The sequence below is a fragment of the Pteropus medius genome, unplaced genomic scaffold (assembly GCF_902729225.1).
Source record: "Pteropus medius unplaced genomic scaffold, Ma_sr-lr_union100, whole genome shotgun sequence".
NCBI classification, from domain to species: domain Eukaryota; kingdom Metazoa; phylum Chordata; class Mammalia; order Chiroptera; family Pteropodidae; genus Pteropus; species Pteropus medius.
In genome coordinates, this window is record NW_024353517.1 from 11,981,138 (window position 1) to 11,997,452 (window position 16,315).

General features: G+C 40.4%; 1 protein-coding gene across 1 annotated transcript; it reads left to right on the top strand.

Annotated features, from left to right (window-relative positions):
- The first annotated feature begins 993 nt into the window (after positions 1-993).
- TM4SF19 (transmembrane 4 L six family member 19) lies at positions 994-14,436 on the top strand. Its single transcript, XM_039850846.1, has 5 exons — positions 994-4,510; positions 9,147-9,348; positions 9,743-9,820; positions 11,178-11,347; positions 11,687-14,436. Exons 2-5 carry the CDS (start codon positions 9,166-9,168, stop codon positions 11,868-11,870), a joined length of 615 nt encoding a protein of 204 aa, XP_039706780.1. The 5' UTR covers positions 994-4,510; positions 9,147-9,165; the 3' UTR covers positions 11,871-14,436.
- The last annotated feature ends 1,879 nt before the right edge of the window (positions 14,437-16,315 follow it).

Consider the following 16,315-nt stretch of genomic DNA (forward strand, 5'->3'; position numbering starts at 1 on the left):
ATTGATTGTTCCATGGAAACTCAGGAGTGTCTGTAGGCTCTGCATGCTTTGTATGAGTTCAATTTGAACAATGCGTTTTGAATCATCTGAGATGTCCAATTCTGGCATGTCTTCACTGTTTTTTAAACATTTTTCATGTCGTTTTTCAAACCTCACTTCCCATCTTATTCAGAGAGGTTAATCAAGGAATGAAATTTGGGGATAGGGATGAGGGTGGGTTGGGGACTTGAGTGAAGTCAGCTTGGGGTATTTGCTTTAAAAAGTTTCTCAAGCAGTTCCTAACAGTATTTAGAGATTCCCTGGAATATTTGTATACTCAGCTTATTCTGGACAAAGTGGTGGTCTTAGTGAGATTTGCATTCTTTATGCAGGACAGGCTCTAAATATTATAGATAGTGTAACTTTGTTATTGAATCCAAGAAAGTAATGGACAGAGTATTCCTATTGTAGTGTTTCTGGTAAGTGCTCCCTAAAATGCACATCTAGTTCTCAGCTTTCTGGGTTTTTAATCCTATGGTGCTAGGAGATACTGTTTCTACAGCTCTTGTCTAAGTGGGAGGAAGACTTTGGACCAGTGAATAGGGGGATTATCCACTAAATATTTTTTGTTCAAGACACACTAGAGACCCTCCTGTATATCTAGTAAGTGATAATAAAGGTGCTAGGGAAAGCCTTAAATTTGAAGACACACAGAGGCTGTAGGAAATCTAAACTTGGAGGAGGAGAAAAACATGCCATTAGATAAAGCAGAGCTGTAACTGCTGGCTAAGACTCAATGGAACTTCCACTTGCTCTAAAACCAGGGAAATCTTACATAACTGGGTGTGATATATCTATAGATACACATAGTCTATAGGTAAATAATTTCAAAAATGAGGATCTTTCTCTCAGTTGGTGATCCTCTGGTTTTGGCTGTACCAAATTGTGAATATTGCTGTGTTGTACCCAGTTGCTTTATATTGATACTGCAACTTGAATTGGGGAGGGGGGTGGGACACATGGGGTGGGGGAGGGAGGGGAGTGGGAAAATAAGTCTTTTGAAGACATCAGCTCACTGTGCTGAGAGAGGGACCAAACTCAAGGAAACCTCTGATCTATAAATTCAACTGCTGCATTTTTTATAAATACATGTAAATGTCCTGTTGTAATATTTGATCTTGGAAATAAAATAAACTTTTCAGTATTAGTTTTTGTATTATTCTGTGAGATAGGACTATGGATATTACTTTTATGAATACAGTTCTGGTTTCAAAAGCTTGCCCTCATAGTCTCATGTTTAGGACAGTAGTAGTAACTGACAAAAGTTCATGGTCCCGTGTCAAGAGTAATGCTTGCTAGTTTTATTTATTTTTCTGCTCTTAGTACTATATTAGACATTTATGGTGAGTACTCTATAAATGTTGTTTGAGTTGTCATGAAATCATTGGATTTGCTAGCCTTGTTAGGAAAATAAGATTCTTTCTATATTTGACATTTGGGCAATTCAAGTGTCTAGTTCTTCAAACCAGCAATGACTAAGGACTTAGCTTAAGCAAGTGAAGGAAAAAGTAATTACTAAATTAATGGGAGAAAAGCCAGGAGATATTATTATATCAAGTAGTAGAAAATGGGGTGGCTGCCTAGCTCACAGTAACCCCAGAGACTAGTTTGTGCTGCTCCTCTTGTGGAACTATTCCTCATACCCATGTTTCAGCACAATATCCTCATGGGACTTGCCATCTACTTTCAACACCTTGTTTCCCGGGCTACATGGACTGGTCAAGGGGTGAGCATCCTACCTAAATTGGGACAATAGGATGCCTTTCCCATTCCTCCAGCCACAGACTGTCTATCCTTAACCTTAACTAGCCTCACTGTACCAAATAATAGAGATGGTGATGAGCAAAACACACAGCCCCTTCCCTCAAAGTACTTTCTTTTTAATTAGGAATATAGACAATAAGCAAATAAAAAAATACAGATGAGAAATACTATGAGAAAAAAAATCTAGAGAAGGGGTCAGCAGAGACTTCTGCTTTAAATGAGGTGTTGGGGAATAATATTTAGGCTGAGATCTGAAGGATGAAAAGAAGGTGGCCATGGGAAGAGAAGGAAGAAAACTTCCAAACAGAATGACAAATGCAAAGGCCATGGAGCAGGAAAGCTTTGGATGTATTTGAGGTATTTAAGGAAGGCCAATGTGTCTGACATGTAGTGAACAAAGGGAATGGCATAAAATGAGTTAAAGCCAGATCATACAAGGCCTTGTTAGGCCCTGGTAAGGGCCCCAGATAATGTTGCAAGTGTAATGAGAAGCCATTTATTATGTGGAGAGTAGACTGGAAGAGAGCAAAAGTAGAGACTACTGCAATGATCAAGGTACAAAACAGAGGTGGCCTGGACCAGAGTAGTGGCAGTGGAACTGGGAAGTAGTATATAAATTAGAGATGCATTTTGAAGGTAGAAATTAAAAGACACAATTAGATTAGATGTGAGGGAAGGAAAGAAATCAAGAAAGACAAGTTATCAGCAGGTGGGTAGGTAGTGGTATCATTACTGAGGTGGAAAGACTGGTGGATCAAGCAGGTTTGGTGGAAGAGATATCATTTTGGATATTTTAATTGTGATACTTCCAAGTGCAGATATAGTATAGGAAAGTTGGCCATGTGAGTCTGAAGCTCAAAGGAAAGGTGGACTGGAGTTCGAGATTTGAGAAATCATCAGTGTTATGGATGGAGTTTAGTACTATGAGAAAGAATGAGTTCACATAAGGAGAAAATTAATGAAGAGGGCTCAGAACCCAGGCCTGAAGATCACTAACTTAAAGAGGCCCAGTCAAGGAGCTGCAACCAGTGAGACAGGAGAGACACCAGAGTGGGGTGTCAAGGGAGCCAAGAGTGAGAATGTTCAAGAAGGATCTACCAGCCAACGATGTCTAATTCTGCCTAGGGAGATCAAGTGAAAAGGACAGTAAAGTGCTCATTAGGTAAAAGGAATCACTGGAGACCAAGAATGATGTTGGAGATGGAAGCCTAATTTGAGTGAGTTGAGGTTTATCATATTTTTATACTAATGAAGAACAAACTAAAAAAACTTCCTCTTCAGTGGACTGGCATAAATGGCAGCTCTTTCAACATCTCCTACCTTCCTTTTTTTTCTCCCTCCAATTAAGGGAATGTGCTCTTTTGTGTAGTCAGCTGTCAGTTGAGGTTGGAGCCCACACACAAGGAAGCTGATTAGTCTGTCACTCTTAATCTGGGAAAGACTGGCTGATTGTCATCTTTTCCCCTTTCCTTCTGCCAGAGAATTTCATTTTCTCAACTTCCTCTATTCCTTGCCCAAATCCCACCCCCAGATCCCAGAATGGAACATCTGTCTATTCTGTTCTCCCAAGCCTTTCAGCTTTGGGAAGCCTTTTATGGCATTAGGCAAATTATTTTCCCACCCAGGCCCCATTCTTAATTTGTGCCCTCAAACTCCCATTTGCGTCTCCCTAGAAATACTACCAACAAAGTGATAACTAGTAGCTATGTCTCCAAAAGAGGCAAATTCTAAGATTAGCACATCTGTGAAAAGATAATGCTTTAATTCTTTCATAGCAGTGCCCAGGCCTCTGTTACCAGAGAGGGCCTACTACAGAGAAGTGAAGAACCTAACCTAAACCTGGCCTTACTAGTAAAACGATTTATTGTAAATATATAGTTTCTAAAAGAAGTATCTCGTTCATTAGATTAATAATTGAATTAATTGTCAATCAATAATTGAATTAAGTTACCCTAAAGAACAAGGACCTGCAGTTGTCATCATCAGCCCCAACTAAGTTTGGCACTTTACGGGGTTAAAGCCAATCCAGCACTTTTCTTTGCTCCACAAGCACCATTTTAATATCCATATGAGACCGTCTGCTGTTAGATAAGCCACTGAATTCGGAACAGAAATACCTTCTAAAAATCTGAGTGATATCTGGTAGTCAGCCATCAGATCATTCTAATTGCCTAACTACAAGATGTTCTAACAGTCACTGCTTGGCCCGCTGCTGAAGCTTCTGTGCCTCATGAGTAATGAACGGCATTTCTCACCCCTCTGGTCCTCCTGGGGGTTTTTATAGATTATCCAAACCCAGGTACAAGTTCCAGGCCTGAGGCTCCTGCATAACAGTATTTCTCACAGTTACATCCTCTGACTCAAGACAATTTAGCTCACGAGGCCATGTCTCCTGGTTCCTTCTTTAGGGTCACATGAAAATGAACAGGAGACAGGTCATCAGGAGAGTGCTCTCCAGGAAGAGGAAAGCTCCTTCAATGGAAGTCTATGGGCAGTGGTGCGGGGGCACACACATACACACATGCCCACACTCGCCTGGTTGACCTCTGTATGTATTTAGGGCCTCCCTGACCCTTCTTGAAGGTCCTGGAAGAGGCTGGGTCCTGCAGGAGTGCCAGCTGGGGCTTGCTCGAGCGCAGGCCCACTCTGAAGACAGCCCTTCTCCAGATTCTTTCTCTCCTATCCTGATTCTTGCAACTGGATGCAGGTAAGCAGGGATGAAAGGGCCAGTGAGGTAATGGCCAGGAAACAATATGGTCTACCACAGACTTCCACTCAAGGGAGCCCTGGCTCTGCCACTGAGCAGCTGTGTGACTTCAGGCAATTTGTTTAACTTTTCTTTGCCTCAGTCTATCAACTTCAGGCCTTTACATAAGCTTAGACTACTTTTCCCTTCCCAGTTTTGCCTGCCTAATGCCTATTGTCAGTTAGATTTTGAATTAAACAGCACTTCCTCCAGGAGTTTTTACATCAAGTCTGCAGGAGAGGATTTGTTGTCCCTCCTTCCATTAAACTTTAAGCTGGATCACACCTGAAGGTGGACACCTCTGCTCAGCACTTGCTTACTGCCTTGACAGTGTCTCCACCAGACTTTTAGTCCTCAAGAGAAGAGACTGTATCCAGTCCTCAGTTGGGGCCCCTGGCAAAATGTTAGTCATTGGGAGGGGTGTGGGTTAAAGTAATGACTTGCTAAGACCCTCAATTGGTTAACTCACTGAGATGTACACAGAGAGCCCTGAACTCTGCGATGGACAGTCTGGGGAGAGAGGCTGCCCAGACACATGCCCTTGCATTACAAAATGGGGGTGGGGGGGGGTGGGGCGAGGACTATTATCCTACAAGTGCCCTGCCTCCTGACATCAGGGCAAGTGCCTCACTCTGGGGACCTGAGGAGGAAGCAGCTGGTACTAGGGGGCCTAAGTCATGAAAAGAGGTCTGCTGTGGTGGACTAACTGGGAGAGAAGGCATGATCTCTCCTGATCCCTAATTCACACCCTTCCCCTCAGGCCCCTTATATCTCTGAAGTAGGGCCACTGTTCCTATCATATCCTGCCTGAGAACTCCCCTAGCATATGCCCCCTCCACAGGAATTTGAACTTTCTCTAGTCAAGGACAAGTTATTTAATTCATTGTGAAAAACATGGTGTAGAGGGCAAATATTCTGTGGAGAGCGCACTTGGTGAAGGCAACTCTTCACATTAAACTCTTCACATTAAAATGCAAATGTCATTGCATCAGGAAGTTCCCCTTTGGGAGAAATGCAGGAGCCAAGCATGGGCTCAGAGATTAGACGAAGCAAAAGTCACCAAGGCCTTCAAGAGTTGGTGAATGAGAGGGCAGGAGCATTCTCCCAACCAAATGCCCTATTCAATACTGTGTCTGGACTAGTCTCTCTACCGTAAACTTCAGTCTGGACAAATAGAAGATGCTACGGTAATCACTTGGGTTTTTAAAAATGAGTTCATAAATTGTAAAACTGTTTTTAAAAGGTATAATAAAATAAAAATTTAGGATAGTAATTTCTAGGAACGAATTCAGAAAGATAGTAGGATTAGAGAGTACACACCTGGACTTCAATAATATTAGTGGTAATGACCTGTTTTGTAAACTGGTTATATTTACATGGGTTTTGTTTAATTATCCCATACAACTTACAAGTACAGATACATTATATACATTACGTTTAATTCTTTAAACTCTGAAATATTTCATTATATATGTATGTGTATACATATGTGTAAGAAACATACACAGAAAAAGAGAGGGGGAGAGAGATATATACATTTTTTTAAAAATTATGTGCAAAGCAATGTGTTAGATGGGAGTGTCAAGAGCCTTAAGGTGACACAGATATGTAAATGAATTGCGAAATGGCAACAGACCACTTTTTGGGAATGTCATGGTACTGACTTTTTCAGATCCATACTGATGTGAGTTACCCAAATATTACTAGTCTTATGTTAATTCATATTAAAAAAAAAAAAACAAGGAGAAAAAAATGTCATAGATGATAGGGGCAGAGGAGGCATTTTACAACGTATATAGACATGACGTTTTAATTTTTAATCAATTTTATTGATATACAATTAAAATATAATAAAATTCACCAATTTTAAGAGTAGTTTGATGAGTTTTGTCAATGAATATAGCTGTGTATTCACCACGAGAATCTAGATTTTGTACACTTCAATGACCTCAAAAAATTTTCTTATGTCCCTTATATTAATCCCCTCTTCCATTCCCAGCCCCTCGCAACTACTGATCTGCTTTCTGTCACTAGTTTTGCCTTTTCTAGAATTACATATAAACAGAATCATACAGTGAGTAGTCTTTTGTTTCTGGCTTCTTTCACTTAGCATAATGTTTCTGAGATTTATCCATGTCATTGCATTATCAGTAGTCCATTGTTTTTTATTGCCTAGTAGTAGTATCCATTTGTATGGATATACCACAATTTATTCACCTATTGATGAACATTTGAGTTATTTCTTGTTTTTTGTTTTATATTTTTTGTATTTCTCATTTTTAATTGTTTTTTTTTATTATGGCAAAATATATATAACATAAAGTCTGTTATTGTAACCATTTTAAAATATACAATTCAGTGGCATTAATTACATTCACGATCCTGTGGAACCATCACCACTCTATTTCCAAAAATTGTTCATTACCCCAAACTGAAACTCTGTAACCATTAAATGACAACTACCCATTCCCCAATTCCCACAGTACCCCGTAACCTCTAATCTACTTTTCGTCTCTGTGAATTTGCCTGTTCGGGATATTTTATATACATAAGTGCCTTTTAGTGTCTAGCTTATTTCATTTAGCATGATTTTTTCAACTTTCATCTATATTATAGCATGTAACAACTTTGTTCCTTTTTATGGCCGAATAATGTTTCATTGTGTGTGTGTGTGTGTGTGTGTGTGTGTGTGTGTACACACACACATATATACATACACATTTTATTTATTCATTTATCTGTTGGTCGACAGGATGTTTCCGTATTTCTGATTTATAGTTATTATGAATAAAGCTGCTATGGACATTCAAGTACTCGGCTCTGTGTGGATAGGTGTTTTCATTTCTTCAAAGTAGTTGTACCATTTACATTCTCACCAGCTATTTATGAGAGTTTCAGTTGTTCCACATCCTCACCAACACTTGGTAGAGTCCAACTTTTTAACTATAGCAATTCCAGTGGATATGTAGTAGGATCTTACTTTGGTTTTAATTTGCATTTCCCTATTTTAATGATGTTGGGTGTCTTTTCATGTTCTTAGTTGTTATATATATATCTATATATCTTTTTTTGTAAGATGAAATGAAGTATCTTTTCAAATCCTTTTCCCATTTTTTAAAATCAAGTTATCTTCTTATTATAGAGTTTTAAGAGTTTTTCTATGTTCTAGATACATGTCCTTGGTCAGATGTGTATGTTCTCACACTCACATACATAGTCATAAAATATATATAGTATTTTCTCTCAGCCTGTGGTTTGCCCCTTCATTTTCTTAATAGTGTCTTTTGAAGAGCTAATTTTTAATTTTGAAGAGTTTATAATTTTTTATAGGTTGTACTTATTGTGTTTTATCTAATAAATCTTTATCTACCCAAGACCCCAGTGATTTTTCTCCTTCATTTTCTTCTAGAAATTTTATTAAGGTTAGATCTATGGTCCATTTAAACTTCATTATTGAATATGGTTTGAAGTAATTCTCAAGTATATATATTTTTGTTCTGCATATGGATTGTTCTAGCACTACTAATTGAAAAGACTATCCTTTTACCACTGAAATACCATCTTTTTCAAAAATAATTTGATGATATATGTAGATATATTTCTGAACTCTCTACTCTGTTCCAGTGTTTTGTCTGTCTTTTTATGCATTACTTCACTATCTCGATTACTGTAGCTTTATAATGTTTTAAAATCTCATGGTATAAGTCCTTCAACTTCGTCTTTCTTTTTAAAAATTATTTTGGCTAATTTAGGTCCTTTGCATTTCCATACAAATTTAGATTTAGCTTTTCAATTTGTATTACAAAATCCTGCTGGGATTTTGACTGAGATTACGCCGAATCTGTGTGTCAATTTAGAGAGAATCGACATCTAACGATATTGATTCTTTTGACCCATAAACATGACATATCTTTCCATTTATTTAGGTCTTTAATTCTTGTCAGCAGTGTTTTGTAATTTTTAGTGTACAGATCTTGTATATAGCTTTTATTTTTATGCTATTGTGTAAATGGTATTTTAAAAATTTTTACAATTTGCCATTGCTTGTATATAGAAATACAATAGAGTTTTTGTATAGCAATGTTTTTATTCTGTGATCTTACTTATCTAACCGATCAGTTCTAGTAAATTTTTGATAGATTCCTTAGGGTTTTCTATATAGATAATCATGTTACTTACGAGTAATGACAATTCTTGTTTCTTTATTTCCTATATGTATGGCTTTGCTTCTATTTATTTTCTTATTGCACTGCAAAGGACCTCCTGTCTAATGTTGAATGGAAGTGGTAACAGTGGACATCTTTAAAATGATATCTTTTAAAGAGAGAGGATGGATGACACCTTAAAAAATTTTTGTTTTTCTGTACCAGATAGAATAATCACTGGCTGTAATAGAGGTACAAGCAAAATATAATGGGATGAGGAGTGTGTGTGTGAGAGTTCGCATTGGAGAATATTTATAAGAGGGAGAATTTGTAAGCAAGTTCCTTGGCTCTTCTTTAACTGACCTTGGGAGGTGACAATATCTGTAGTCTGTTGCCCCCACCCAATGCTCCCAGCAGCAGAGCCCCCATGACCCTCCTTCCATTGGTTCCAGGACACCGTCGTCTCCCTGCATGATGGCATGCTCACGGACCTGCTCCCGCATCCTGGGGCTAAGCCTTGGTACTACAGCCCTGTTTGCTGCAGGGGCCAACATGGTGCTCCTCTTTCCTAACTGGGAGGTGACTTACCTGTTGAGAGGCCTTGTTGGCAGGCATGCCATGCTGGGCTCTGGGCTCTGGGGAGGAGGCCTCATGGTAAGTGTCCTGGGTTCCCTGGGTGTGAACTCCCAAAGTGCCCCCCAGGGGTGGAGCAGGGAGGTTTGGGGGAAGAGTGTTTTGATTCCTTGCAAAAAAGTTTAACAAGCTGGTCTTAGGTCTATAGCAACTCCAAGCAATAGAAGACTCTAGGAAAACTTGACAAGGGTTGCTGAATTTTGGAATAGGCAGGCTGGGTGTGAACATTGTTGTCAATAAAGTCAGATCAGGATAGTCATCCAAAATTGGGTTCTGACAGTCAAAGCCAAACCCTCTGGGAAAGATAGGATAATCCAGTCCATGTGAGGTGACCAACCACTCTTTTCAATAGCCACAGGTGGCAGCTAGCAATGTAAATTACTCAGTCTCTTAACAGTCTTCTCTCCTCTCCCAGGTACTCACTGCAGCTATCCTCATCTCCTTGATGGGATGGAGATACGGCTGCTTCAGTAAGAGTGGGCCTTGCCGAAGCGTAAGCACCAGATTCTACTCTTCTAATACCTAGAATGTCCTTACATCCTATTTCTTTCAAGGCAGAGTGATAAAAAGGCAATATTGGTCTTGGGATTTGAAGTCGGGTTCTGACCATGCCCCTTAATCATCCTAAGCTCTTGGGAAAATTGCTTAAGCCTCAGGTCCCCACATGAAAAATTGGAGTTAACAGGGCCAAGTCAATGATCCTGTCATATAATAAACCATAAATGTCATAATGAACCATAAATATCTATACAAATGTGGGGAACTGTTACTATTATTTTTTAGCCTATTGAACAATATGGATATGAGTTATGTACACTGTAATCATGTATTATTCATAGAAAATTTCCTGGTACTTTGCTTAATTTTTATTAGAGCTCGAAGGTTCTCCAGAGATCTTTTAATGACTAGATTCCAGTTTAACCTTTCCATTTTACAGATAATGAAACTGAGGCCCATAATAAATTTTCACTTTATTAATTACATAAGCATCTCTCTCTATATATTTGAAAACTCTGTTTGCTCACACACAATATTGTTTATTCAGTCTCAGACACATGAATCTCTAGCCTCCTTATAGTAACTCCACAGCTTGCTTTGATATCTGCAGCCCATATACTGGGAACCCTGCTGATTCAGAATTAAATGTAAACACCCACACATTCCATTCACTATCTGTTCTCAGTCAAGTCTGGTTTTCCCCTAGGGAAGTGGTTCTCAGACTTGAGTGTGTATCAGAATCCCAGCAGGGTTTGTTAAAACACAGATTGCTGGGCTCCACCCCCAGAGTTTCTGATTTAGTAGGTCTGGTGAGTGGAAAATTTTACATTGCTAACAAGTTTCCAGGTGATGTGATGCTACTGGAACAGGGACCATATTTTGAGAATCATTGTTCTAGTCTTATATAAGACTATTTTATCCTGAATCTTTTCACTTAGAGTCAAAACTTACTATGCACCTTTCTCTGTGCCCTCCCAAGCTCCAAAACAGTTTGACATCAGTGGGGGAAATGACTCCATGATTCGGTATAAAAACTATTTATATGCTTTATTTAAATTTTAAAAATACGTAGTCTTTGGAAAGGAGAAAAAAAAATCTAGTATCCTGTGAAATTCCAAATCCCAATTTGGAAGCCAGGTAGAATTTTCTGTCCCATCCCTTCCTAGCTCTACCCAGTGACCCCTCATTAGACACCCTACCTTGGTTAAGCTTTAAAAGAGGTGCCATGGAGTAGCCTGATGAATATGATGGAGAAAGCCTGAGCACCAGAGAAGTTAGATTGTCCAGATGGCCCACAAGTTACCTAGTCATGACCCCATCTCAGGCTCATTGTTTCTTCTCTCCCTCTACAGATACTCACTGCTCTGTTGTCAAGTGGCCTGGCTTTGCTTGGAGCCTTGATTTGCTTTACCACTTCTGGAGTAGCCCTGAAAGATGGTCCTTTTTGCATGTTTTATGTCTCATCTTTCAACCAGACGCAAGGTTGGAAGTATGGTTACCCATTCAAAGACCTGAATAACAGGTAACTAGATGGAGAGTCAGATAGATTTGCAGCTTTTTCAGGGAGGGAGTGGGGGAGATAGAGAGAGAGAGCTAGGGAGAGAGAGAGAGAGAGAGAGAGAGAGAGAGAGAGAGAGAGAGAGAGAGAGAGAGAGAGAGAGAGAGGTGGACTACAAACTCCTTTTGGTGGTGCATTCTAGCATCTAACTCCTATGATGCTTAACAACTGAAAAAGCAGCAGCAATAATCACCCTCAAGAGTCTAGGCCTGTTCTGGGTGAGGCCCCAGCTTTCTATTGAGTTTGCTTATTTGGCTTTTCTTACTTATTCCTCAAACCTGGTCTCCTTATATTTTGAAACAGGAATTATATGTATGACCATTCACTCTGGAACTCTGTCTGCCTGGAGCCTACTAAAGCTGTCGTTTGGCATGTGTGCTTCTTCTCCACCCTACTGTGCATCAGCTTCCTCCAGATTCTCCTGGTGGTCATTCATTTCTTCAACAGCTTCTTGGGCCTTTTCTGTAGCCTCTGTGAGAAGTCATAATGCCCTTTTATGGATAGGAGTTTTCATCGGAAGCTTCCTTGAATCCTTTCTGCAACTAGGATTTATGGGTATGAATCATAAATGAACTTCCCTTTTAGGTATTCCTGTAGGAATACTAACAATAATAATTCCTTGCACATATGTTAATGCATTTTAAATCACATTGTAAACTGCAAGATGATATGTTAGTAGAGAAATAATTAAGTCATTATTATTGTGTAGAAATTTATTGTACATAAAATGTCCTCCAGCCATGATCTTACTTCAGCCTCTCAACAACTCCATAAAATCTACCACGTGTTACAGATACAGAAGTTAAGGTTCTTAGAGGATAATGGGCTTGCTGCTTAAAAGCACTCAGCTAGGTTCAGGTAATGTCAGAACCTGAGTCCCTATCTTCTAAATTCAAGTTCACCACTTGTTATGCTGAACTATGTGTTCTTAGAACTCACAGGTTGAAGCCCTAACCCCCAATGTGACTTTATTTGGAGATAAAACCTCTGTAGAATTAATTGAGGTTAAATGAGGTCATAAGGGAAAGATCCTAATCCAGTAGGATTGGCATCCTTATAAGAAGAGGATGAGATACCAGATCTCTCTTTCAACATGGGCATAGAGGAAAAGGACATGTGAGGACACAGCCAGAAGGTTGCTATCTGCAAGCCAAGGAAAAAGGCCTCAGTAGAAACCATCCTTGTTGGCACCTTGATCTTGAACTTCCAGCCTCCAGAAAATAAATTTCTGTTGTTTAAGCCACCCAGTCTGTGGAATTTTGTTATGGCAGCCTGAGCTAATTAATCCACCAGTGTTCTTTTCATTAGTGTTCAGTGAAGTTCAATAAGTGGTATATACTGAATATCCATGGTGTGCCTAGCATTCACTGCTGTGCATGCCGAGAATCCAAAGATGATTGAGACATGATCCTTGACCTTGAACCCTACCCTGTCCTTAAAGAGTTCATAGTCAGGTTAGAGAAACAAACACATGTATCAATAATTTAAATGCCACATGGCAAGGGCCATGTGAGATGTCAACATAGGGTGTAATGAGAGCTTGGAGGAACAGTGAACCCCAAAGGGAAGGATAAGTGAGAGATCAAAGAAGGCTTCCATTGTGTCTGAGCTGATTCTTAAAATAGCTTGGAAAAGAGGAGAAGGTTTTCCCAGCAGAGGAAACAGCACACTCAAAGGCATAGAGGGGATAAATGGGATGGGGTGTGTGCAGAACTGGGATGCCACAGCTGCTTCTAATGTGGGACATGGAAAAAAGAGGGCTTCCTTCTCTCACACTCTAGGATAGTGAGTAGAGTCAGGAGTGGGATGGAGATCCTGGTGGGAAGATTTGATGGTTAGGGAAGAGGATGAAGCAAGCAGAAGCAGCCTGGGAAGAACCAGGAAGAAGGGTAGTCAAGAGAAGAAGTAGTGGGTAGGTCCAGGAAATTTCCTAGAAGGAAATTTGGAGGCCCAGGTGGTACTGTATCCCCTCCACAGTCCCTTGGACCCCAGCTTCATTCCAGCACTATTCAAGGTCAGGGAGGAGCCAATGAAGCACCAGAGGCTTCCAGAATATAGCAATTCCTCTGTTCCCAGGGTGCCTCAGCAGGACTGAGGAGTATGATTCTGTCTTCTGATAGGCAAGCTAGCAGAGCTTGTAGAAGTCAGGTCCCTCCAAACACCATCTCACCCTCTCCTCTCTGGAGCTGCTGGCCTGACAGGCCTGTCCTGAGTGGGGAAGGTGGACAGTTAAAACTGTCAGGAACAGAAAAAGTCTCTTGATCAGGCAGGGTGTCCTGAGGTCCAGACATCACATCATATATCCACATACAACATCCAAGAAGCATTGCCTGTGCCTGTCTCACATGACCCTGTTGGCTGATTTAGTTTCAGGGTTATGGCTAGGACATACCTGATCTACAGGAACTTCTCTTGCAGGAGAAAGATATTGACATCTCCACATAATTAATGGAGAATTAAAAAATAATTTATGTCTGGTTTTGGACATATTAGGTGCACACACATACACACACAAACACTAGCTTTACAATCTTTATCCTGGCTTGGCCCTACTTTGATGGCTCAGCGGGACACTGAGGTGAGAGATGTTAGTTTTTGGCACCAAGACAATTCTCAGTGAAGAGGTGACTCTTGCCTGAGCCTCCTTCATCCTCAGGAACCTCAGACTGATATTATTGTAGAACTTAATACGAGTTCAAAGGATAGTCTCTCCAATCCCTGCCTCAGCTAGGCCTATCATTTTTGCTTTCAGATTCTGTACTTTTAGGGTGGATTCTCCTGTGGTTGGCTGCTGACATTCATAGATCTCAAAGTGCACAAGGTCAAAAACAGAAGTCTGGGAGTAAAGCTGACAGCGCCTTCTCCAAGTTTGAAGTACAATTGCTTCAAACTTGTTGAGGGGTGCAATGTACTTAACTAGAGACAAGCTAGAATAGCTCGCCTAACTTCTCTCTTCACAGTTCAGTTTATTGTGGATTGTGAAGAGCTGTAGGGGGGAAGGAAGAAGGGCCTTGGAGAGGCAATAGGAGAAGAGAAGAGAAGAGAAGAGAGGAGAGGAGAAAAGAGAAGAGAGAGAAGCAGAGAGGAGAGGAGAGGAGAGGAGAGGAGAGGAGAAAAAGTTTCTGAATTCATTCTACCATGGTCCCCACATTCATTCTACCATGGGCCCCACATGCCTCCTGTTGGCTGCCCTCTGTGAGAGTCTAGAGAGCACCTGCACCCCCTTCCTCCTACCTATATCCCAGGACCATCTCACACTTACAATGGGCTTTTACCTTGGTTTTATCTCCCCAAACAAAAGCACCATCTGGCTTTTGGCTTGGCTTCCAACCAGGTTTTGTTGAGAGGCTGGTGCTAATCTGTTTATCAGGATGGTATTAAGTAAATATTTTATTCCAAAGAAAAGTTGTCTGTTCCTTACCTTGTATGTGCCTTCTTGAATATCATCCTGGAATGAAGAGGATGTTGCCTCGTTTTAATAGTGCTCAGAGAAAAGTAAGGCCATCTCAGGAACAGGCTGTCCTTCAGCTTTCTGTTATAGAAAGTGGCACTCCATTTAGTGATAATTAGTTTAGCCTAGTGTTCCCCAGCCAAATCTATTCACTCTTTAGGGCAAGGCCTGGGTTTTATTCATTTTTGTATTTCCAGCCTCTAGCACAGATAGCATAATAAAATATTTACTGAACTGAATTATGTACTGGATCTTCTATGTTTTTAGTTGGACTGCAGTAGATAGGTAGGGTGAGAGAAACATAATTGAAGAACTCATAAAACGTGAGAGAAAATCTGCATTCTAGGAATATGATTTCTTGAGGCTGGTGAAACAGCTAGGAGAAAACCCATGATCTGCGTCTAGGAGATACTGGACTTCTGTGCCAGGCAGGGACCATGCTGGTCTGTGGATGCATGACCCAAGCTAAGGTGGGGCTGCTAAACTGGGATGCAACAAAAAGGGTGTGACTGAGGCAGCACTGAGTTGGTGCTGAGTGCACATCTGGCTCTGTGGCCCTTGCACAGACCCCACTCTGCTGGCCAGTGTCAGGAGAAAGATTCAGCAACCCATCCAGATCACAAAGGGACTTATCTGCAAGCAAAGAAGTGTGAATTCTGGGGAACAGTCATAAGGAGCCATCAAAAGATTTCAAACAGAGCAGTGACAAAGGAAAGCCATACTGGGGACAGTGTGAATGCGGGACTGTGAAGGTGAAGGTGAGGTGAGTTTACTGAAATGCAGGGGACCAGTGTAGGCAATACTATCAAGAAAACACTTTGTAAAACAAAACCTGGAATAGTAAAATTGCTTGCTTTCTAGTGGAACTTGCAAAGGTATACTTTTATAGAAACTATCCCCTTTGCATGTTAGAGTGGCAAGTTTTGGAATTTGTTGATCCAATTAAAGGTTAAAAGTTACTAAAGGAAGCCCTACTAGATATTGGGGGAATTTCTTTTCTTAGTTTTTGAAGGTGGCGGAGGCCAGGATACTACAGTCTTAAAACAGGACCAGAGACTGGTGCTCATTAGCAGGAATGCACCCTAAATCTGCTCCTTCTGACTTTTGCACTGGAGCAGGGCTGTGAGTGAGGCTGAAAGAACTGCAGATCGGCGGTTATAAATTAGAGCCAGGCATTGCAAACTTTTCTGTAAAGAGCCAAATGTTAGACTTTGAGGGTTATAAAGCCTCCGTTGCAACTGCTCAGTTCTGCCAATATAGTACAAAAGCAGCGACAGAAAATATGTAAGTGATCATGGTTGTTAGAATAAAAGTTTATTTCTGGATACTGAAGTTTTAATTTCCTGTAATTTTCACCTGTCATGAAATATTCTTTTGATTTTTTTTTTAACCATTTAAAACCTGTTCACAAGGCGTACAAAACAGGATGAAGGCTGCATTTGGCCCACAGATCAGTTTGAAGACCCTTTAATTAGAAACGG